Here is a 23,644-nt window from a genome sequence, read left to right as displayed (position 1 = left end):
AAAGAAGATCCAAGCAGTTACTATGTGATCATAGAAATGGACATCAAATACATTTAATGGAGTTATAAGCAGTTGTAAAAGAGTGCAGTGAAGAGCAGCAAAGATGATTAGGGGACTGGAGGCTAAAACATATGAGGAACAGTTGCAGGAACTGGGTACATCTAGTTTAATGAAAAGAAGGACTAGGGAAGACATGATAGCAGTGTTCCAATATCTCAGGGGCCGCCACAAAGAAGAGGGAGTCAAACTATTCTCCAAGGCACCTGAGGGTAGAACAAGAAGCAATGGGTGGAAACTGATCAAGGAGAGAAGCAACTTAGAACTGAGGAGAAATTTCCTGACAGTTAGAATAATCAATCATTAGAATAACTTGCCTCCAGAAGTTGTGAATGGTGCAACACTGGAAGTTTTTAAGACGATGTTGGATAACCATTTGTCTGAAGTAGTGTAGGGTTTCCTGCCTAGGCAGGGGGTTGGACTAGAAGACCTCCAAAGTGCCTTCCAACTCTCCTATTCTATGTAAACTTCTAAAATTTTGCCAATGAATGTGTAAGGTGCAATTAAATCTTGCCAAATAAAGTGCAGTATGCGGTCCAGGATGTTCCTAAGAATTAAGGCTGATTGAAATCTACACAACAAATAAATGGTAAAACATGATTTCATGAGGGCGGTACTGCAGATACTTTATAAAAGATTCCTGGTTTCTAGGATGCTGCAATTTCTGAAGACATTTCTGTTTCAAGAGGCCGACTGGTTTACTCTTCCATGGATCTCTCTGTCACCACTGCTCTTCTCCTGACCATCTCCTGCTGTCTGGGGAATACTGAAGCCCGAAGTTACCAATATGTACTCACTGCACCAAATGGGGGTCACCGGGGTGACTGGGGCTCAAGTGAGTTTTGCCCTGGAGGTTATGCAAAAGGTTTCTCCGTGAAGGTAAAAATTTATTTTTCAGATGGTCTTCTATTTCTTTCTATTTGCTTGAAATTCACTCTTCAGTTTTTCACTTTGTGTTTTAAGAAAGGCCACAATATGTGTGTTGATGCTTAACATTTTTTTGATTCTATAATCAAAGAGAGGCACTGATTCTTCCATATTGATGCGTAAATGTTGGAAATTTCGAGAACTGAAGGCTGTACGAAACCAAGGGCTGATCTGGAACTTTATCAGAGTCTTATTTTCTTAGGTAGAACGACCCCAAGGGTATGGTGATGATACAGGTCTGAATGGAATCCGTTTGTACTGTAACAAAGGCAAAACAATTGAGTCTAGAGTTGGACCGTGAGTAACCGACTTTCTTGTCCTATATTATTTTCTTGTGATTGATTGTTAGTGTACTGCTATTAATTTCAGAAGGGGATGCACTGGAAATAAATGAATTAATAAAGTTGATTCTCAGGCCCTGTTGTGCAATGGTCTCTGAATTAGCACCTGAGACATGGTTGGAGACTTGTTTATTCAAATGTATCTCCAACCTTTGGTCTTTCTTGACGTGCTCATTGCTCTTTCCTGACATTCATTCATGCCCCAAACACCCCTTTATTGACTCAGTGACCCTTGGTGGCGCAGTGGTTCAAGTGCTGTACTGCATGCTACTTCTGCTGCCTTCCAGCTGCCTGCAATTTGTATTCTTTATTTTTTTTCCCCTAGAAGCTTATGGCAGCAGCCACAAGATCCTCTTCCCTTGTTTTTTCCCCCTACAACAGCCCAACGAGTTAAGTTGAAAGTCAATTATAGTCCCAGAGATAATGAATTTTGATACTCAGACATAGAATTCAACTGGTTCCTAGTCCCAGATTTAAGCCATAATGTTTGAGTCTTGAGGCCTGATGACAAGAGCTTAATCAACAAACCAAAGAGATGTGTATCCATCTTTTATTGGCAGGTGGGGAGACTGGACCCAGACCCAGTTCTGCAACTCAGGCTACCTGGTTTCTTTTTCTCTGAGAGCGGACGACCCTCTAGGAAGTGGTGATCATACGGCAGCTAACAACATCCAGTTCTCCTGCAGTGATGGTGAAGCCATGATGGGCTATGGCCTGAATTGGGGTGATTTTGGCCGATGGAGCCATCGCTGCCCCTCGACTGGTATATGTGGGATACAAACAAAGGTGGAGGGAGTACTGGGCAATGGTGATGACACAGCACTCAACGACGTGCGTTTTTACTGCTGTTAATGGCTGAAACATGTTTTGCCACCTAGAAATACGCTTTTGCTATACATTTCCAAAGACTGCTAATTATAGTCCAATATTAACTTGAGGAGAGACTAAAATGTTTGTGTGAAATGTGGTAGTACAAGGTAATTCCCCCTACTCTATAATCCCACACTACTCTGTGTGTAGAAATGGGCTCGGGTTTGAGAGAAAAAAATGTGGTGGCAGAAACGTCATGCATTGCAAAGGTTGATGATCTCCTCTCTTATTATTTTGAATCAAGTCACAGAAGCAAACTGTAATTCTGTCTTACTGCTTTCTTGCTTGCAAATAAAATTATGTTGCATCTTCAAAGTCATTTCTTTCTTTCATTGAACCACTTTTTGGGCCACTATAATACGTATGTATTAATTAATTAATTAATTAATTAAATAATTAAATTTATAGACCGCCCCCTCTCCCCAAAGGGACTCGGGGCGGTGTACAGACCACAATAAAACAATATACAAACTTAGATAATTATAAATACCCATTAAAACAAATTATATGATAGGCTGTACAGTTACAGTTAAAAGTTAAAATAACCTAAAAAATCTATCCCTAAGCATTTAAAATTTAAAATATAGGCTAGAGGGACACAAAAGCTACAGTTAGGCCAGGCCAGCTAAGTTAAACAGGTGGGTCTTAAATTTTTTACGGAAGGAGCGGAGATCAGTCATTACTCTAATGTCGGGGGGGAGGTCATTCCAGAGGGTCGGGCCCATCACCGAGAAGGCCCTACTCCTGGGCGTCGCCCGCTGGCACTGGTATGTATTTCTTTGGGTTTATTTATTCTTGCATTTCACTTCAGAGAATACAGAAAGAAAATAAACTATAGGTGGACCAGCACCAGTTAAAAACCAACAAAACTTGATGATGTATGTGTTTTTATTATATGTGGATAATGAGTTATAAAAGTTCTCTTCCTAGACAAAGCCTACAAATCATCACATATCCAAATCACTACTTTTCTGTTCTTTAAACACTGACATAAAATATCTCTCCTCCACTCCCATGCCTTTCATTGGCTCCGAATTTTTATGTTTATGTATTTATTGATTTGATTTGTACATCATTGCAACTTAATCAGGCTCTTGGTTGCTTACAAGTTGACACAAACCCAGTTTGGGATACATTGAAATATAATTAAAATCCCTAAATATAAATAACTCAAGAACGTGTTGCCCTGAAACTCTTCAGAAATGATCCGTCCTTAGCTTCTTCTTGAAGGTAGCTGAAAGTTTATCCAAGGTCAAGCAAGATGCCTTTTCCTGTGGCCTGGAACTGAAAAGCCATCCTTTGACCTTTTGAAAATGAGGAACTCTCAGCTGCTTATCCCAACATGACCACAAGCCTAATTCCACTAGGAAAATGTGTCCTTTTGTCAACTGATATTAATACCAGACCAACAATGAAGCCATAAACGATGTCCCAATCAAGGAACTACCAACTCAGACAAACAATCAAGCAGTAAGCAAAAGCATGGTCAATAAACCACTAAGAAGAAAATTATACTCCCACCATCAAAGCTGTTACGTAAACAGAAATCAAACCCTCCTCACTTCTAGCACTGAAGATGTCTCTTTGTTGTAATGAAACATCCACAATAAATCAACCAAGCAGGATTCCACTTCCGGTTTCTGTGGACGACAGACATGTTCTCCACCGCTCGCTGTCCTGGTGGGCCCCCCTGACTCATGGGGGGGGGGCACACGATGCCTTGTAGGGGCATCCTGCCAAGGGGGCGGCTTGCTGGAGCCCCCTGGAGCGGCAGCAGCCACAGGGGGGCTGCCAGCTTTGCCCTAGACACCGGGAGGCTTTTGAGGGTTGCGCTTGCCATGTGCGCCTTCATCCTGAGGAGATCGGAAGAAAATGCTCTATGTGAAGGCAAATGCGGTGAGGGGGGAATTCCCCCGGCGTCTTTTTCTTACTTTTTTGAACAACTAAGTAAACAAGGATTATCAGCTTTCTTAAGACTCTTTGATCTCGGCAAAGTGCTAAGATTGGAGAGGGGGGGGGGTTTCTTCCCCCCACTCTCGGAAAAGCGGCTTTAAACGATCTCTCTTTCGGAGGAGAGAGTGAGAACTGGGAAAAAAACTCTTTGATATTCACTTCTTTCAAGCAATGGGCTAATTCTCTTGAACAATTGCGAAAGAAAGAAAGTGAACTGACCTAATAATCTATGAATGGAAACGTTTTGAATGATTGTTCTCCGATCTCCTGAGGGGGCTGAGCCAAAATGGTGCTTCTTCCTCCATTTCTGCTGCCATTACAAATGAACTGTTGTCTTTGAAAAATCTTCTGGGTTGGAACTATAAAACCCTGGTGAACCCTAGAGGAATCTCTTTATACAATCTTCCTTGGATTGGGGAAAATTGACTACAACTGGAGGGGAGCCTTATTGAAGACTGATATCCCACACTGGACCTTGCTTGCCTGTAGACATCACCTGACAGCGCGCTCCTGTAGATGCCATCTTTTCTGTCTAGACTTATAAACTTTCTCTGAACTTCACAATGCCTGCGAAAAAGGCCCTCATTCCTAAACCAGCATCGGCTCCATCTTCTTCTGTTTCAAGTCCTGTTCCACAACATACACAACTATCTACCTTTTTACAACCAAAAGCCTCCGAGAGGGAACAGCAGTCTCAAGAAATGTTTCAACAAATGTTCCAGTCGATCTTAAAGGGACAGGATGAAATAAAAAAAGAGCTGGCGGACCTAAGGGAAGAACTCAGAGAGAATAAACACCAGACTTTACAAAATAGCCAGAAAATAGAAGCTCTGGAGGAGGGTGCTGTGGGGGTGGGAGAAGAGATGAAGGCTTTACAAAAAAAAATACTGGGATTGAGAATTATATGGAAAAAATGGAATTTCAAAGGATGTCTCTCTTTCTTAGATTTCAAAACATACCTGAAATGGAGGGTGAAGATTTAAGGGAGATTATGACAACAATGCTAGCAGATTATATTAAAAGAGATAAGCGACAGCTAGGGTGGGATATTGATCTGATATATAGAATTAACTCAGCATATGCTAGAACACATAATGTTCCAAGGGAAGTTCATGTTAAATTTTTTAGAAAGACCACAAGAGATGAAATTCTAGGAGTTCAAAGGGGGGAACCTTTAAGATATAAGGACAAAGAAATAACCATTCTGAAACAGATACCCAAAAGAATAAGAGATAAGAGGAAGAAATTCTTCTTTCTAACTAAAGAATTATATGAAAAAAAATATCTGGTTTTGGTGGTTAATTCCAGAAGGCTTGCTGATTTTCTGGGAGGGGGTAGAGTGAGAATTAATACAGTGGTGGAGGCAGAAGCCTTCATGGAAAAACACAATAACCTCCTAGATGAAACAAGAGACACTGCACAAGACATGAAGGGGGGAGGAGCCATGGCTCAGCCAACAGACAGGGGAGAAGAGACAGCAATGAGACTTAGGTCACAGAAATGATTTAAAAACATAGTGTAATTGTTAATATAATGAAATGGTTAGAAGTGATATAAAGTATGGTTGAAGATGTTAAAGAATTTGAAGTAAACCTAAACTGCTAATATGTATGTAATAATGATACTTTGATATGTATAAAATAAGAGAGAGATGTAAGACTCTGGGGAAGTACCACCTTCCGTATGATGTAGCTGTCAAAATTTTTCTCCACATTTATGTATCCTTCCCCCCAAAATATTGGAAAAAACCAATAAAACCTTTTTATAAAAAAAAAAATCAACCAAGCAGAATTGCAGCTTCTTATCTCAAACTCACGAGATCAGAGAATGTTTTCCAACAAGAATAGAATAGAATTTAAAAACCGAAATAAAACATAAATTACCTTTAAATAAAAGTGTTTTCATGTGGGGAAAGCCACTGATTAATGTGACTCAACAGTTTACCAGTCTATACTTGGGAAAAATCTTTATTTAAGATAAGGATTATTTATCTACTGTTTTACGTTCTAGCTGTTTACATTACCTGAGTTTTGTCCAAATTTTTGTCCTGCAGAGATAGAGATCAGCCCAGAAAAGAAAATTAAAATTTAAATAAAAAACCCACAGTGTTCTGATCTTCCATTTGGAAAAAGAATTTGCTTGTAGAGACTTATTTGAATGCTTTATTTCAGAGCATAATTTCAGTGTGATGTGTTGATATGCACTGGGTTAACATTTAATAATATCACCTAAACTTTCTTAAACAATTCAGATATCATGGATTAATTTCAAAGTTCATCATGCTTAGAGGAATGGTTTTGAAAGCCATGACTGTAATGAAATTACTCTTTGGATCTAATCTAAAAAGTTGATAATACTCAAACTTATAGCGTAATTGTTTAGACCACTGCAGTTCATTGTCTGTGGGGCTACTTTTAAAAACCACACAGAAGCTTCACTTCATATAAAATGTCATACTTGTATGGTTGGGTGTTTGAAACCAGTTGAACCAGTGGAATGTCAGCCTTGGAAAAACTCCAGACTAGCAATACCGAAGCTGAACACAGACACTGTAGGGAAGCAGAACAAAATAGGTAACATAGTACAGCCTTCAAACCCAAAGACATGAAGAAAGAGAGCAAAGACCCTCAACGAGGCTCTTTCCCTAACAAAGGTATGCCTGTCTTAACTTAAAAAAAATGGGATGGAGGCTTGTTGAACACACAGCTCTAACCCATGTTTTCTTGTTGGAAACAATTTTCTGATGTCTTGAGTTTGAGGTAAGAAGCTGCAAGTCTGATTGATTGATTTATTGCAGATGTTTCATTACCAACAAGGAGACATCTTCAGTGCTAGAAGGGAGTAGGGTTTGATTCATTGGTGGGTCTCCATTTTTTTTACTACCGGTTCGCTTGTGCGCGCATGCATGTGTGATACAGAAGTGTCTGTGTGGGTGGGCACAGCCTCCCGCTGCCACTACTACCAGTTCGCCAGATCTGGGCTGAACCGGGAGCCATCCACCTCTGGTTTGATTTATGTTTGCATACACTGCTTTGATGGTGGGAGTGTAGTTTTCTTCTTAGTGGTTTATTGACCAGGCTTTTGCTTACTGCTTGATTGTTTGTCTGTGTTGGTAGTTCCTTGATTGGGACATTGTTTATGGCTTCATTGTTGGCTTCAATGACTTGGTTGTTGGTCTGGTATTAATATCAGTTAACAAAAGGACACATTTTCCTAGTGGAATTAGGCTTGTGGTCATGTTGGGATAAGCAGCTGAGAGTTCCTCCTTTTAGATTGACAATTTGGTTCTGTGACTTGATTCAAAATGATAGAGAACAGAGAATCAGTCTTTGCAATGCTTGAGGTTTTGTGCCCCCCACATTTTTCTCTCTCCAATCGGAACCCCTTTCAAGACACACATGGGGAGGGTGATTACCTTGAACTACCACATTTTACATGAACATACCTTCTCTTCTCATGTTAATATTGGACTATAATTAACAGTCTTTGGAGATGTATAGCAAAAATATATGTCTAGGTGACAAACCATGTACTTCATTGAGTGTTGTGTCATCAGTCTTGCCCTTGTTTTCCTCCACCTTTATATGTATTCCATATTTTAAGTATGTGTGGTGGGTCTGGCATAGACTGGGGCGAGATGGTAATCATCAACAACCACATTTATTCAGTAACAACAACATAACAGCAAAAGGAACTGATCAGAATCACAAGGTGTGAACAGCGCCACCGATAAGAGCGAATTATATGCTAGCTGTTAACCAAGCGACGAATTGGAATGTGCCGAGCTTCCTGCACTTGCTGCGCGCTTTGACCAAACAGGGGAGGCCATGCATGGCTACGTTCCTGAAACGCCAGACCAAACACCACATATACCAGTCAAGGGGCAGTGACTGCTCCATGGGCCAAAATCACCCCTATCATGGCTTGACCATTACTGCAGGTGAACTGGATTTGGTTAGCTGCCATGTCATCACCAACCCTTTGAGGGAGTTTCACTCTCAGAGAAAAATAAACCAGGTAACCTGAGTTGTAGAATTGGGTGGTAGTCCAAGGTCCCCACCTGCCAATAAAAGATGGATACACATCCCTTTGGTGTGTTGATTAAGCTCTTGGCATCAGGCCACAATACTCAAGCATAATGGCTAAAATCTGGGACTAGGAACCAGTTGAATTCTATGTTTGAGTATCAAAATTATGTCTGGGATTATAATTGACTTTCAACTTAATTCATTGGGCTGTTTTAAGAAAAAAAATAAGGGAAGAGGATCTTGTGGCTCCTAGGGGAAAAAAAGAATACATTTTTAAAATCCCAAATCTTCCGTTGACTACATTTCCAGGATTACTCGCAGTCCATATCACATTCAGAAATCATTAGAGCACAAACTCCTTGTTCCAGAAATTGTAGTATTGTAAGTAGTGATGGGATTCAAATTTTCTTACTACCAGTTCTGTGGGCTTGGCTTGGTGGGCGTGGCATGGCTTGGTGGGCATGGCAGAGGAAGGATACTGTGAAATCTCCATTCCCTCCCCACTCCAAGGGAAGGTTATTGCAAAATCCCCATTTTGTCCTGATCAGTTGGGGCTTGGGAAGCAGAGAATAGATGGTGGTGAGGCCAGTCAGAGGTGATATTTACTGGTTCTCTGAACTACTCAAAACTTCCATTACCAGTTCTCCAGAACCTGGTCAGAACCTGCTGAATACCACCTCTGGTTTGGACCATTTGCTGAGTTTGTTGAGTATTTCAACCAAGGCCTCATCATTAGTTATTGCTAGGAAAACCTACTGAGAGCCCAGAGCACAGTTGGTCAGACACAGCCTCTTTTGACTTATTTCTTAGTTTCAAGAAGAACTAGAGACTAGCATCTTTCAATGATTAGGGACTTCAGGGAATAAGTGTCCTTCTTTCCCTCTTTTGCTAACAATCATGGATGGTGTTGTTTCCTTGCAAGTAAGAAAGAATTTGGTTGCCTGCCTGTTAATTGAGAGGAAGACTATTCCAGATCCCCAAAGAAGATCCAAGCAGTTACTATGGACATCAAATACATTTAATGGAGTTATAAGCAGTTGTAAAAGAGTGCAGAGAAGAGCAACAAAGATGATTAGGGGACTGGAGGCTAAAACATATGAAGAACAGTTGCAGGAACTGGGTATGTCTAGTTTAATGAAAAGAAGGACTAGGGGAGACATGATAGCAGTATTCCAATATCTCAGGGATGTCACAAAGAAGAGGGAGTCAAACTTGATTATAATCTTTTTAACTTCTCTTGAACAAAACCACCATCCTTGGGTGGTCTAAAATCTCATGGGCATTGCTTATAGGACCTTGGGAGAAGTTGAAGCTACAAGACCCAGAATGCAAAACTTGAAATGAGCACTGCATGGCTGCAGAGGGATACAGCAAATACTACAGGAAGCCCAATATAGAAGCTTCAATTTTCTAGCTTTCCACAAGTTACTCATCAACTGACCACATTGACTGGACTGCCACTACCTAGCTAACCCTAAAATGTCAGCAAATTTGATTTTACCATCAATGGTTTCTCACTCTTGGTTTCTTTCTAATATCCAAATAATTGGGGAAATTCTCTATTTGTGAGAAAAGTCAACTGTCACTTTGTCTACTTGTGGGAAAAGTCAACCAGGCATACTAGAATAAACAGTTGATTTAACCACTCAACTATTAAGTGCTTATTTAAGATAAGGATTGATGTATTTCTTTGTTCTCATGTAGAATGACACATGCTACATGCAATGTTTTTCATCTTGGCAAACTTAAGCTGTGTTGAAATCAACTTCCAGAATTCCTCAGCCAGGGTACATCTATTTGAAATGGCCAAGTTTGAAACACTGATCTAATGGAAAACCTCCAGTTTTAATACATATGTAAATGGCAGTGGTGGATTCCGGATCCCGGTGCAACCGGTACTGTGCAACGGGGCCTGGCGTCCATTACATGAAAGTGCGCAGCATGTGCACACATATCCTTACCTCCTGTGATGCTCCGCAACACCTCTGCGACGCCTCTGCAATGCCTCTGATGCTTCAGCTGCTTGGAGGAGCGGAAGTGCCAAAGAGCTCCAATACAGGTAAGGAGCGTGGGCAGGCAGGCGGGCCCTCCGGAGCACCATACTGGAATGGTACCCAGTGCTTTTGGCAGGCATTGGTACAGCGGTACCAGGGCGTACCGGTTGTAACCCACCACTGGTAAATGGACTCTTTCAAGACCACCTGCTTTTCTCTTTCATTCTAAATTTATTTATTTATTTATTTTATTAAATTTGTTAGCCGCTCCCTCTCCACAAAGGGACTCTCGGTGGCGTACAATAAATAAAACACATATTATAAAAATTACACATTGTACACATTGTACAGAGGAGGTATAAAACATAATACAATATTATAATAACATATAAATATTAAAATAAGTTAAATTAAAACCCCAATAGAGATTATAAGTTTAAAAATTGCCAGGGGGAATAAAATGGAACTATGGTTGAGCCAGGCCTGCTAGTTGAAAAAGGTGGGTCTTGAGTTTTGAACGGAAGGAGCGGAGGTCGGTGGTAATCCTAATATCCGGGGGGAGGTCATTCCAGAGGGCTGGGCCCATCACAGAGAAGGCCCTACTCCTGGGCGCCGCCCTTTGGCACTGCTTAGTGGACGGCACCCGGAGAAGTCCCTCTCTGTGAGAGCGAATTGGTCGTAGGGATGTATGGGGCAGGATGCAATCCCGCATGTAGCTAGGTCCTGTGCCATGGAGTGCTTTGAAGATGGTAATCAATGCCTTGAAACGCACCTGATAGACCACAGGAAGCCAGTGCAGCTCGCGCAGGAGAGGTGTTATATGGGAGTATCTCGTATTCCCCATAATCACCCGCGCGGCCGCGTTCTGGACCAGCTGCAGTCTTCGAGTGCATCTCAAGGGAAGCCCCATGTAGAGAGCATTACAGTAGTCTAGGCAGGACGTCACCAGCGCGTGAGTGACTGTGCGAAGGGCATCCCGGTCCAATAGGGGGCGCAATTGGCGCACCAGGCGAACCTGGTGGAACGCCCCCCTCGCCACGGCTGCCACATGGTCATCCATGGACAGCCGGGCATCCAGGAGGACGCCCAAATTGCGCGCCCGTTCCATGGGGGCTAGTTGCTCGCCCCCAATGGCCAGTGTTGGAATTAGCTGGTTGAACCGGGGAGCCGGAAGCCACAGCCACTCCGTCTTGGAGGGGTTGAGTTTGAGTCGGTTGTCACCCATCCAGACCCGTACAGCTTCCAAACACCGGGACATCATTTCAACGGCCTCATTGGGGTGGTTCGGGGTGGAGATGTACAGCTGTGTATCATCAGCGTACAGATGATATCCCACCCCAAAACCACGGATGATCTCACCCAGCGGTTTCATATATGTGTTGAACAGGAGAGGCGAGAGGACTGACCCCTGTGGTACCCCACAAATGAGAGGCCTCAGGGACGACCTCTGATCCCCTGCCAACACACGCTGCGTCCGGTCGGAGAGGTAGGAGCAGAACCACCATAGAACGGTGCCCCTTACCCCCAGCCCCTCCAGCCGGTGCAGGAGGATACCATGGTCGATGGTATCAAAAGCCACTGAGAGATCTAATAGGACCAGGATAGAGGAACAACCAATAGATAGATAGACGGACCAAGGCCGTCTCTGTGCTGTGCCCGGATCGGAAGCCGGACTGGCGCGGGTCTAGATAATCATTCTCCTCCAGGTGATGTGGGAACTGTTGGGCCACCACACTCTCTACAACCTTCGTTAAAAAAGGAAGGTTGGAGACAGGCGGTAATTGGCTAGCTCCGTTGGGTCCAGGGAAGGCTTCTTGAGTAAGGGTCTCACAACCGCCTCTTTCAAGGTGGCCGGTAAGAACCCTCGGTAAACCAAGGGGCCAGGGTGGTTCGTTGCCGCAGGAGAGGCCGCAAAGGCGCCACCCGGTCTAAGGCCCCGGCAGCCGCATTATTCCAGGCGGCTACTAGGTCCTCTATCTGGGGGCGGGTCAGGTCTACAGGAGGTGGCCCAAGCTCTGTCTGGAACCTTTCCGGTTCCATCAGGCGCCTGGGGCGGAACCAACTAGGACATTCTGGTTCCGCCTCCCCGCGGCGGGGGGTAGCACCTGGGAAGTCAAGTCGGAGAAGTGAGTGGTCTGACCATGACAGGGGAGTAATAGCTATGTCCCCTATTCCCAGATCACTCGTCCACTGGTCAGAGACAAAAACAAGATCCAGTGTGTGGCCTCCCTCGTCTGTGGGACCCTGAATTAACTGAGTCAGGTCCATGGCTGTCATGGAAGCCATGAACTCCTGAACCACCTCAGATGCTTCTCCCACCGATGGCAGGTTGAAGTCCCCCATGACCAAAAGTTTGGGGGTCTCAACTGCCATCGTTGCGATCAGCTCGAGGAGCTCAGGCAGGGCCGCTGATGTATAGCGAGGAGCCAGGTATACAATCAGCAGGCCCAACTGTCTCCCTGGGCCCCATCTCACAACAAGGGATTCACACCCGGATGTCTGTGGCACAGTGAACTCTCTCGACTCCAAGTCTTCCCGGATAATTACCGCTACCCCACCGCCCCTATCCTGGGCCCGTGGCTGGTGGAATCCTCGATAACCTGGTGGGCACATGTCCACGAGGGGTACACCTCCCTCGTGGCCCAACCAGGTCTCTGTTATTCCTGCGAGGTCCGGCTCCCCTTCCAAAATCAGGTCGTTAATGAGGGGGGCCTTGTTAACAGCGGACCTCGCATTGCATAACATCAGCCTAAAGCCCTGGCTCTGTAGATCCTGGCCACCTAGCGTACAGGGGTTGTTACAAGTGACCGGGTGTAACCAACAACCACGGTCTCCCAACCGGCTGCAGGTTCTTAGTCTGTCCTCGCACCCACCCCTCCCCACGACCGTTGGTATAACAGAGCCCTGTACTGGAATGCTATTATCACTCTCCTCCCCCACTCCGCTCCCTCCCCTCCCGACCACACCTGTTTGCCTGGGCTAAAGTTGCATTCTGTTGATATCTAAAAGTTGACATCAAAATCTACTACATTCAATGGCACAGTTTTTGTTCCCTTTAGTGTCTGAAATTACCACTCTATGCAAAGTAAGGGAGATAAATCGAAATGTGTCCATTAATGCATTTTTGGCTTGTAATAAATTATACAAATTATGCAAAAAAAAAAAAAATTAGTATATCTTTCCCAGCATTAGCTCAGCAATTCAGACTGATTTTATGGGAGTTAAAGTTTCTGCAAGATTCAGAAATTTACGCATTTGAGTTTACCATTAACCCGATTTTCTGGTTTCTGAGTATTACCCAGAAATCCGCTAAGGTGTTAATTAGAGAGGATGTAATTTCTGAAGTCAGTAAGTGGCAAGATTACTTTTTTAAAACTTAGTACTTCATGGGACATTGATGTTTACAGTAAGTGAAGTTTTTGCTAGGACTGTGAGGCAGGCAATTCGGAGTAGTGGTTAAGACTGGTTTGTACTCTAGTCCTGTTCTAGGAAGAAGAAAGCAGTGACAAACAACTTCTGAAATTTTGCCAGTGAAAGTGCAGGATGCAGTCCAGTAAGTTCCTAAGAATTAAGGCTGATTGAAATCTACACAACAAATAAATGGTAAAACATGATTTCATGAGGGTGGTACTGCAGATACTTATAAAAGACTTATAAAAGTTTTCTAGGAGGCCACAAATTCTGAAGACATTTCTGTTTCAAGAGGCCAACTGGTTTACTCTTTCATGGATCTCTCTGTCACCACTGTTCTTCTCCTGACCATCTCCTGTTGCCTGGGGAATACTGAAGCCCGAAGTTACCAATATGTACTCACTGTACCAAATGGGGGTCCCTGGGGTTCCTGGGGCTCAAGTGAGTTTTGCCCTGGAGGTTATACAAATGTCCCTGAAGGTAAAAAATTATTTTTCAGATGCTCTTTTACTTCTTTCTATTTCCTTGAAATTCACTCTTCAGTTTTTTACTTTGTGTTTAAGAAAGGCCACAAGATGTGTGTTGATGCTTAACATTTTTTTGATTCTATAATCAAAGAGAGGCACCGATTCTCCCATATTGATGGGTAAATGTTGGAAATTCCGAGAACTGAAGGCTGAACGAAACCAAGGGCTGATCTGGAACTTTATCAACGTCTTATTTTCTTAGGTAGCACACCAAGGGAACGGTGACCATACAGCTCTGAACGGAATCCGTTTGTACTGTGACAAAGGCAAAACAATTGAGTCTACAGTTGGACCGTGAGTAACCAACTTTCTTGTCCAATATTATTTTCTTTTGAGGAGATGACTGATTGTTAGTGTACTGCTATTAATTTCAGAAGGGGATGCACTGGAAATAAATGAATTAATAAAGTTGATTTTCATGCACTGTTGTGCAATGGTGTCTCTGAATTAGCAGCTGAGACATGGATGGAGACTTGTTTTTTCTGGAGAAGTCCCAAAATAGCTGCTAATATTTTGTGCGCCACAGCAAATGTATCTCCACCCTTTTGTCTTTCTTGACGTGCTCATTGCTCTTTCCTGACATTTATTCATGCCGCAAACACCCCTTTATTGACTCAGTGACCCTTGGTGGCACAGTGGTTCGAGTGCTGTACTGCATGCTACTTCTGCTGCCTGCCAGCTGCCTCCGATTTGTATTCTCTATTTTTTTCCCTAGAAGCTTATGGCAGCAGCCACAAGATCCTCTTCCCTTGTTTTTTCCCCCTACAACAGCCCAACGAGTTAAGTTGAAAGTCAATTATCATCCCAGAGATAATGAATTTTGATACTCAGACTGGTTTAACTGGTTCCTAGTCCCAGATTTTAGCCATAATATTTGAGTCTTGAGGCCTGATGACAAGAGCTTAATCAACAAACCAAAGAGATGTGTATCCATCTTTTATTGGCAGGTGGGGAGACTGGACCCACACCCAGTTCTGCAACTCAGGCTATCTGGTTTCTTTTTCTCTGAGAGTGGAAGGCCCTCAAGGAAGTGGTGATGATACGGCAGCTAACAACATCCAGTTCACCTGCAGTAATGGTCACGCCATGACGGGCCATGGCCGGAAGTGGGGTGATTTTGGCCCATGGAGCCATCGCTGCCCCTCGACTGGTATATGTGGGATACAAACAAAGGTGGAGGGAGATCAGGGCAATGGTGATGACACAACACATAATGATGTGCGTTTTTACTGCTGTTAATGGCTGATACATGTTTTGCCAGCTAGAAATAAGCTTTTGCTATACATTTCCAAAGACTGCTAATTATAGTCCAATATTAACTTGAGGAGAGACTAAAATGTTTGTGTAAAATGTGGTAGTATAAGGTAATCCCCCCACCCCTCTGTGTGTCTTGAAATGGGCTCAGATTGGAGAGAAAAAAATGTGGTGGTAGAAACCTCAAGCATTGCAAAGATTGATGATCTCTTCTCTATCATTTTGAATCAAGTCACAGAAGCAAACTGTAATTCTGTCTTACTGCTTTCTTGCTTGCAAATAAAATTATGTTGCATCTTCAAAGTCATTCCTTTTTTTCATTGAGCCACGTTTTGGGCAACGATAATACATATGTATTTCTTTGGGTTTATTTGTTCTTGCATTTCACTTCAGAGAATACAGAAAGGAAATAAATTATAGGTGGGCCAGCACCAGTTAAAAACCAACAAAAATTGATGATGTATGTGCTTTTATCAGATGTGAATAATGAGCTACAAAAGTTTTCCTCAGAAATTTTAGAGAAAGCCTACAAATCATCACTTATCCAAATCACTACTTTTCTGTTCTTTAAACACTGACATAAAATATCTCTCCTCCACTCCCATGCCTTTCATTGGCTCTGAATTTTTATGTTTATATATTTATTGATTTGATTTGTACAACATTGCAACTTAATCAGGTTCTTGGTTGCTTACAGGTTGACACAAACCCAGTTTGGGATACATTGAAATATAACTAAAATCCCTAAATGTAAATAACTCAAGAACGTGTTGCCCTGAAATTCTTCAGAAATGATCCGTCCATAGCTTTTACTTGAAGGTAAAAGCCCCGAGTCCTTTTTTGGGAGAGGGGGCGGTCTAGAAATGCGAAGAATAAATAAATAAATAAGGTAGCTGAAAGTTTATCAAAGGTCAAGCAAGATGCCTTTTCCTGAGGTCTGGAACTGAAAAGCAATCCCTTGACCTTTTGAAAATGAGGAACTCTCAGCTGCTTATCCCAACAGGACCACAAGCCTGATTCCACTAGGAAAATGTCTCCTTTTGTTAACTGATATTAATACCAGACCAACAACGAAGTCATAAACCATCTCCCAATCAAGGAACTACCAACTCAGACAAACAAATAAGCAATAAGCAAGAGCCTGGTCAATAACCCACTAAGAAGAAAATTACACTCCCACCATCAAAGCTGTTATGTAAACAAAATCAAACCCTACTCACTTCTAGCACTGAAGATGTCTCTTTGTTGTAATGAAACAGCCACAATAAATCAACCAAGCAGAATTGCAGCTTGTTTCCCCAAACTCACGAGATCCAAGAATGGTTTCCAACAAGAATAGAATAGAATAGAATAGAACAGAACAGAAGAGAACATAATTCTTTATTGGTCAAGGCATTTTTCTTTGATGCATATTCTCTCAGTGTACATAAAGAAAAATAAAATAGAATATATTCATCAAGAATCATAAGATACAACACTTAGTAATAGTCACATGTTTCTAATAAGCAATCAAATTATACTAGGAAACTATCAATCAAGAAGCAATCAAATTATACTAGGAAACAAATAAAACATTATAAAATTTAAAGATACAAGCAACGTGGTTATAGTCCTAAGTCAGAAGAGATAGGTACTAGGAAGGAAGATAAGAATAACAGTCATACAGTCTTAGTAGGTAATATGACAGTGTTGTGGGAATTATTTGCTTAGCAGAGTGATGGCATTCGGGAAAAAAATGTCCTTGTGTCTAGTTGTTCTGGTGTGCAGTGCCCTATGGGTTCAGTTTGAGGGTAGAAGTTGAAACAATTTAAGTCCAGGATGTAAGGGGTCTGTAGTTATTTTCACAGCCCTCTCTTTGACTCGTGCAGTATATAGGTCTTCAATGGAAGGCAGCTTGGTAGCAATTGTTTTTTCTGCAGTTCTAATTATCCATCGAACTCTGTGTCTAACTTGTTTGGTTGAAGAGCCAAACCAGACACTTATAGAGGTGCAGATGACAGACTCAATAATTCCTCTGTAGAACAGAATTAGCAGCTCTTTGGAAAGTTTGAACTTTCTGAGTTGGTGCAGAAAGAACATTCTTTGTTGTGCTTTTTTGATGACATTTTTGATGTTAGGTGTCCATTTTAAGTCTTCATATATGATAGAACCTAGAAACCTGAAGGTCTCTACTGTTGATATTATGTTCTCTAATATTGTAAGAGGTGGTAGTGTAGGATGGTTCATCCTAAAATCTACCACCATTTCTACTGTTTTGAGTGTATTTAGTTCAAGATTGTTCTGGTTGCACCACAAGGCTAGTTGTCTGTATGCAGATTCATCATTGTCTCGAATGAGACCAATCACCATTGTATATTCTGCAAACCTCAATATTTTAACAGAGGGATCCTTTGAGATGCAATCATTGGTGTATAGAGAGAAGACAAGTGGAGAGAGCACACAGCCGTGAGAGGCTCCTGTGCTAATAGTACAGGTATGTGATGTGATTTTGCCTAGCTTCACGTGCTGCTTTCTGAATGTTAGGAAGCTTATGATCCATTTACAAGTGTGAACAGATACAGCTAGCTGATTTAGTTTGGTTAGAAGAATATCTGGAATGGTGGTATTGAATACGGAGCTGAAGTCTACAAAAAGGATACTTGCATAGGTCTTTGGAGATTCAGGATGTTGTAAGATGTAGTAGAGTGTTTGAAGCAAGAATCTCTAGTGATTTATTGAAGATTCGGGTGAAGATGTGGCCCAATTGGTCAGCACAGACTTTTATGCAAGAAGGAGTTATCTTGTCTAGGTCTGGATCTTTTCCTGGCTTTTGTCTGTGAAATAGCTTTTGCACTTCCTTTTCTGTGATCACCAGGAGTTGTGAACCCAATGGGAAGGGGTCTGTTATAGTAGGTTTGGATTTTGTTGGTGTTACTAAGAAAACGGGTCAGAGCTGTGTCTTCAGTAAGGCTCCATCCATTTTAATTAAGACAGGCATGCCTTTGTTATGGAGGAACCCTCGTTGAGGGTCTTTGCTCTCTTTCTCCATGTCTTTGGGTTTGAAGGCTGTACTACGTTACCTATTTTGTTCAGCTTCCCTATAGTGTTCAGCTTCGGTATTGCTAGTCTGGAGTTTTCCCAAGGCTGACATTCCACTGGTTCAACTGGTTACAAACACCCAACCATACAAGCATGACATTTTGTATGAAGTGAAGCTTCTGTGTAGTTTTCAAAAGCAGCCCCACAGACAGTGGACTGCAGTGGTCTAAACTATTACGTTATAAGGCTGAGTATTATCAACCTTTTTTTATTAACCTTTCCAAGATAACTGTTTTAGATTAGATCCAGGGAGCAATTTCTTTACAGTCATGGCTTTCAAATACATTCCTCTAAGATGAACTCTGAAATGAATCCATGATCTCTGAATTGTTTAACAAAGTTTAGATGATATTGTTAAATGTTAACATGGCAAGAATCAACACATCACACTGAAATTACGCTCTGAAGTGAAGTATTCACATGAGTCCCTACAAGCAAATTCTTTTTCCAAATGGGAGATCAGAACCCTGGGTTTTTCATTTTCATTTTCTTTTCTGGGCTGTTCCCTATCTCCGCAGGATAAAAATTTCGGCAGAACTCAGGTAATGTAAACAGCTGGAAAGTAAAACAATAGCTAAAGAATCCTTATCTTAAGTAAAGATTCTTCCTAAATATAGGCTGGCTAAATCAAACAGTTTATGTTGGGTTACATCAATCATTGTATTTCCCCATAAGTAGACAATTTTATTAAAAGATAGTTTAACTTTTATTTCAGTTTATTAAATGTGCACTGTAAATAGTAATAGGAAGTTAGTCAGAAATGCCCAACAATGTAAACATATAATAAATATCTATGTTCAATACAATAAAAAGGAAGCAACACATGGTTTTTAACATAATGTACGCTGATTAGTTACATTGCAGAACTCATTGTGACTTTGCAGTAATTCTTTTTTTCCCCCCAAGAGTGAAAAATCTGCATCTAAGACCGATGCTGACATACTGACATTGCATCTCAGAGTTACTGAGCATTGGCAAGAACTGATAGGGATATTTATTTCTTTATTGGGACATTGTTTATGGCTTCATTGTTGGTCTGGTATTAATATCAGTTAACAAAAGGACACATTTTCCTAGTGGAATCAGGCTTGTTCGTATAAGCAGCTGAGAATTTCTCATTTTAGAATTACATTTTGGTTCTGTGGCTTGATTCAAAACGATAGAGAAGAGAGAATCAATCTTTGCAATGCTTGAGGTTTTGTGCCCCCACATTTCTCTCTCTCAAGAAGAACTAGAGACTAGCATTTTCAATGATTGAGGACTTTTGATTTTTTAGGGAATAAGGATCCTCCTTTCCCTCTGTTACTGACAATCATGGACGGTGTTGTAAGTAAGAAAGAATTTTACAACTGCTTATAACTCCATTAAATATATTTGATGTCCACTTATATGAGCACAATAACTGCTTGTATTTTCTTTAGGGATCTGGAATAGTCTTCCTCTCAATTAAAAATGCAGTCAACAGAATTCTTTCTTACTTACAAAGAGACAATACCGTCCATGATTGTCAATAACAGAGGAAATGAAGGACACTCATTCTCTGAAGTCCCCAATCTTGAAAGATGCTAGTCTCCAGTTCTTCTTGAAACTAAGAGATAAGTCAAAAGAGGCTGTGTCTAACCAGCTGTGCTCTGGGCTCTCAGTAGGTTTTCCTAGCAATAACTGATGATGAGGCCTTGCTTGAAATACTCAACAAACTCAGCAAATGGTCCAAACCAGGGGTGGTATTCAGCAGGTTCTTTTTTAGGGAATAAGGGTCCTCCTTTCCCTCTGTTACTGATGATCATGGACGGTGTTGTAAGTAAGAAAGAATTCTGTTGACTGGATTTTTAATTAAGAGGAAGACTATTCCAGATCCCTAACGAAAATCCAAGTAATTACTATGTGATCATACAAATGGACATCAAATACATTGAATGGAGTTAGAAGCAGTTGTAACAGAGTACAGACAAGAGCAACAAAGATGATTAGGGGACTGGAGGCTAAAACATATGAAGAACGGTTGCAGGAACTGGGTATGTCTAGTTTAATGAAAAGAAGGACTAGGGGAGACATGATAGCAGTGTTCCAATATCTCAGGGGTTGCCACAAAGAAGAGGAAGTCAAACTATTCTCCAAAGCACCTGGGGGTAGAACAAGAACACTCCAACACTGGAAGTTTTAAAGAAGATGTTGGATAACCATTTGACTGAAATGGTGTAGGGTTTCCTGCCTAGGCAAGGGGTTGGACTAGAACACCTCTAAGCTCTCTTCCAACTCTTATGTAAATGTTTATTTGTTATGTACATTTGAATCAGCCTTAATTCTTAGGAATATCCTTGACCGCATCCTGCACTTTATTTGAAAAGATATTATTGCATTCTGCACTTTCATTGGCAAACTTTCAGAAGTTTACATAGAATAAGAGAGTTGGAAGGGAGCTTGGAGGTCTTCTACTCCAATCCCCTGTCTAGGCAGGAAACCCTACACCACTTCAGACAAATGGTTATCCAACATCTTAAAAACTTCCAGTGTTGCAGCATTCACTACTTCTGGAGGCAAGTTATTCCACTTATTAATTGTTCTACTGTAACTGTCAGGAAATTTCTCCTCAGTTCTAAGTTGCTTCTCTCCTTAATTCGCTTCCACCCGTTGCTTCTTGTTCTACCTCAGGTGCTTTGGACAATAGCTTGACCCCCTCTTCTTTGTGGCGGCCCCTGAGATATTGGAAGACTGCTATCATGTCTCCCCTAGTCCTTCTTTTCATTAAACTAGACATACCCAGTTCCTGCAACCGTTCTTCATATGTTTTAGCCTACAGTCCCCTAATCATCTTTGTTGCTCTTCTCTGCACTCTTTTACAACTGCTTCTAACTCCATTAAATATATTTGATGTCCACTTATATGAGCACAATAACTGCTTGTATTTTCTTTAGGGATCTGGAATAGTCTTCCTCTCAATTAAAAATGCAGTCAACAGAATTCTTTCTTACTTACAAAGAGACAACACCGTCCATGATTGTCAATAACAGAGGAAATGAAGGACACTCATTCTCTGAAGTCCCCAATCTTGAAAGATGCTAGTCTCCAGTTCTTCTTGAAACTAAGAGATAAGTCAAAAGAGGCTGTGTCTAACCAGCTGTGCTCTGGGCTCTCAGTAGGTTTTCCTAGCAATAACTGATGATGAGGCCTTGCTTGAAATACTCAACAAACTCAGCAAATGGTCCAAACCAGGGGTGGTATTCAGCAGGTTCTGAGCAGGTTCTGGAGGACTCTGTAGCAGAAGTTTTGAGTAGTTTGGAGAACCAGTAAATATCACCTCTGGCTGGCCTCACCTCCATCTATTCTCTGCCTCCCGAGCCCCAAGTGATCGGGGGAAAATGGGGATTTTGCAATAACCTTCCTCTGGAGTGGGGAGGGAATGGTGATTTTACAGTATCCTTCCTCTGCATGCCCACCAAGCCAAGCCCACAGAACTGGTAGTGAAAAAATTTGAATCCCACCACTGCTTACAATGCTGCAATTTCCAGAATAAGGAGTCTGTGTGCTAATGGTTTCTGAATGTGATATGGATTGGGAGTAGTCTTGGGAATGTGGTCAATGGAAGTTTTGGGATTTTAAAAATTTATTCTTTCTTTTTTTTCCCTAGGAGCTTATGGCAGCAGCCAAAAGATCCTCTTTCCTTGTTTTTTCCCCTATAACAGCCCAAAAGGTTAAGTTGAAAGTCAATTACAGGCCCAGAGATAATGAAGTTTGATACTCAGACATCGAGGTCAACTGGTTCCTGGTCCCAGATTTTAGCCATAATGTTTGAGTCTTGAGGCCTGAGGACAAGAGCTTAATCAACACATCAAAGAGATGTGCATCCATCTTTTATTGGCAGGTGGGGACCTTGGACTACCACCCAGTTTTGCATATCAGGCTACTTGGTTTCTTTTTCTCTGAGAGTGAAACTCTCTCAAAGAGATGGTGATGACACGGCAGCTAACAACATCCAGTTCCCCTGCAGTGATGGTCAAGCCATGATGGGCCATGCCGACAAGTGGGGGTGATTTTGGCACATGAAGCAGTTGCTTCACCTTGACTGTATATGTGGGATACTTACAAAGGTGGAGGAAAATCAGGGCAAGGCTGATGGCACAACACTCAATGACGTACCTTTTGTCACCTAGAAATACATTTTTGCTATACATGTCCAAAGAGTGTTAATTGTAGTCCAATATTAACTTGAGAAGAAGTATATGTTCATATAAACCATCTACCATCTGCTGACCACCTGCCTCCTGCTGATCATTTACCATCTGCTGACTATCTGACTATCATTTGCCATCTGCTGACCAGCTGACTATCTGACCAGCTCACCACCCTTACCCAAGATTTTGGCCTTTCTGCCCCTTACTGGATTTAGTGAATTTTTATTATTTTAACATCTTTAACATCTGTAGCATCCCCAAAATCGAATTGAGGCCCTGCCGGAAACATGATCCACCATATACTCGAGGGCAGACCTGATCCTACTGCGGGAGTCCCCCCTCTCGCAAGTATGGCCCTCCGCCCTTTCGAGGGCCCACCTTGATGAGGGATTTATTAATCCAGAGAGGTGGACGAAGCGAAATCTTAAGGGGTTTTTAGTTAAATTTTTTATTCATATTTTAGGGGGTCCCAGGGTGGGGGGTGGGGTTAGTCAGGGTTGGGGCGGGACTAGGGCCAGGCCGACAGGTGGGGTTGGCAAGGGAGTGAGCGGACTTACTGAGGGGAGGAGGAGTAACGATATTCCAGTAGAGGGTCTTTCCATCTCAACCGTCGTGGGGAGGGGTAGGTGCGAGGGTAGACAAAGATCCTACAATCGGTTGGGAGACCGTGGTCGTTGGACACGGCTGGTCATTTGTCCCAACCCCCGCAATCTAGGTGGTCAGGACCTACAGAGCCAGGGCCTGAGACTGATGTTATGCAATGCCAGGTCCGTTGTCAATAAGGCCCCCCTCATTAACAACTTGGTCTCGGAGTAGGAGCCGGACCTGGCAGGGATAACGGAGACCTGGCTGGGCCACGAGGGGGGTGCCCGCCAGGTTACCGTGCATTTCATCAGCCACGGGCCCTGGGTAGGGGTGGTGGGGTAGCGGTTATCGTAAGGGAAGGCCTTGAGCCGAGATAGTCCACTGTGCCACAGATAACCGGGTGTGAGTCCCTATGCGTGACGTGGGGCCCAGGGAGACAGTTGGGCT

The 23,644-nt window shown here is 42.3% G+C and overlaps 2 protein-coding genes and 1 long non-coding RNA gene across 3 annotated transcripts in view; all 3 read left to right on the top strand.

Annotated features, from left to right (window-relative positions):
* The window catches only part of LOC309391502 (vitelline membrane outer layer protein 1-like), a 50,547-nt gene that overhangs the window by 14,171 nt on the left and 12,732 nt on the right, over positions 1–23,644 (top strand). The gene's annotated exons all lie outside the window — the stretch shown is intronic.
* Positions 708–2,307, top strand: LOC309391504 (vitelline membrane outer layer protein 1-like). The gene is made up of 3 exons (XM_081952023.1): positions 708–936; positions 1,187–1,281; positions 1,886–2,307. The coding sequence occupies exons 1-3, from the start codon at positions 766–768 to the stop codon at positions 2,175–2,177; spliced, it is 558 nt and encodes a 185-aa protein (XP_081808149.1). The 5' UTR covers positions 708–765; the 3' UTR covers positions 2,178–2,307.
* Positions 14,315–15,665, top strand: LOC309391507. The gene is made up of 2 exons (XR_014175304.1): positions 14,315–14,402; positions 15,056–15,665. It is a non-coding gene; the product is annotated as an uncharacterized lncRNA (long non-coding RNA).

Source organism: Natrix helvetica (assembly GCF_964273705.1).
Source record: "Natrix helvetica genome assembly, chromosome: 4".
Lineage (NCBI taxonomy): Eukaryota > Metazoa > Chordata > Lepidosauria > Squamata > Natricidae > Natrix > Natrix helvetica.
This window is presented reverse-complemented; position numbering and strand designations above follow the sequence as displayed.

Coding starts and splice junctions, on each gene's coding strand:
- LOC309391504 (XM_081952023.1), top strand. CDS start 766: ATGGATCTCTCTGTCACCACTGCTCTTCTCCTGACCATCTCCTGCTGT. Junction 937..1,186: donor CAAAAGGTTTCTCCGTGAAG/GTAAAAATTTAT, acceptor TTATTTTCTTAG/GTAGAACGACCCCAAGGGTA. Junction 1,282..1,885: donor ATTGAGTCTAGAGTTGGACC/GTGAGTAACCGA, acceptor TTTTATTGGCAG/GTGGGGAGACTGGACCCAGA.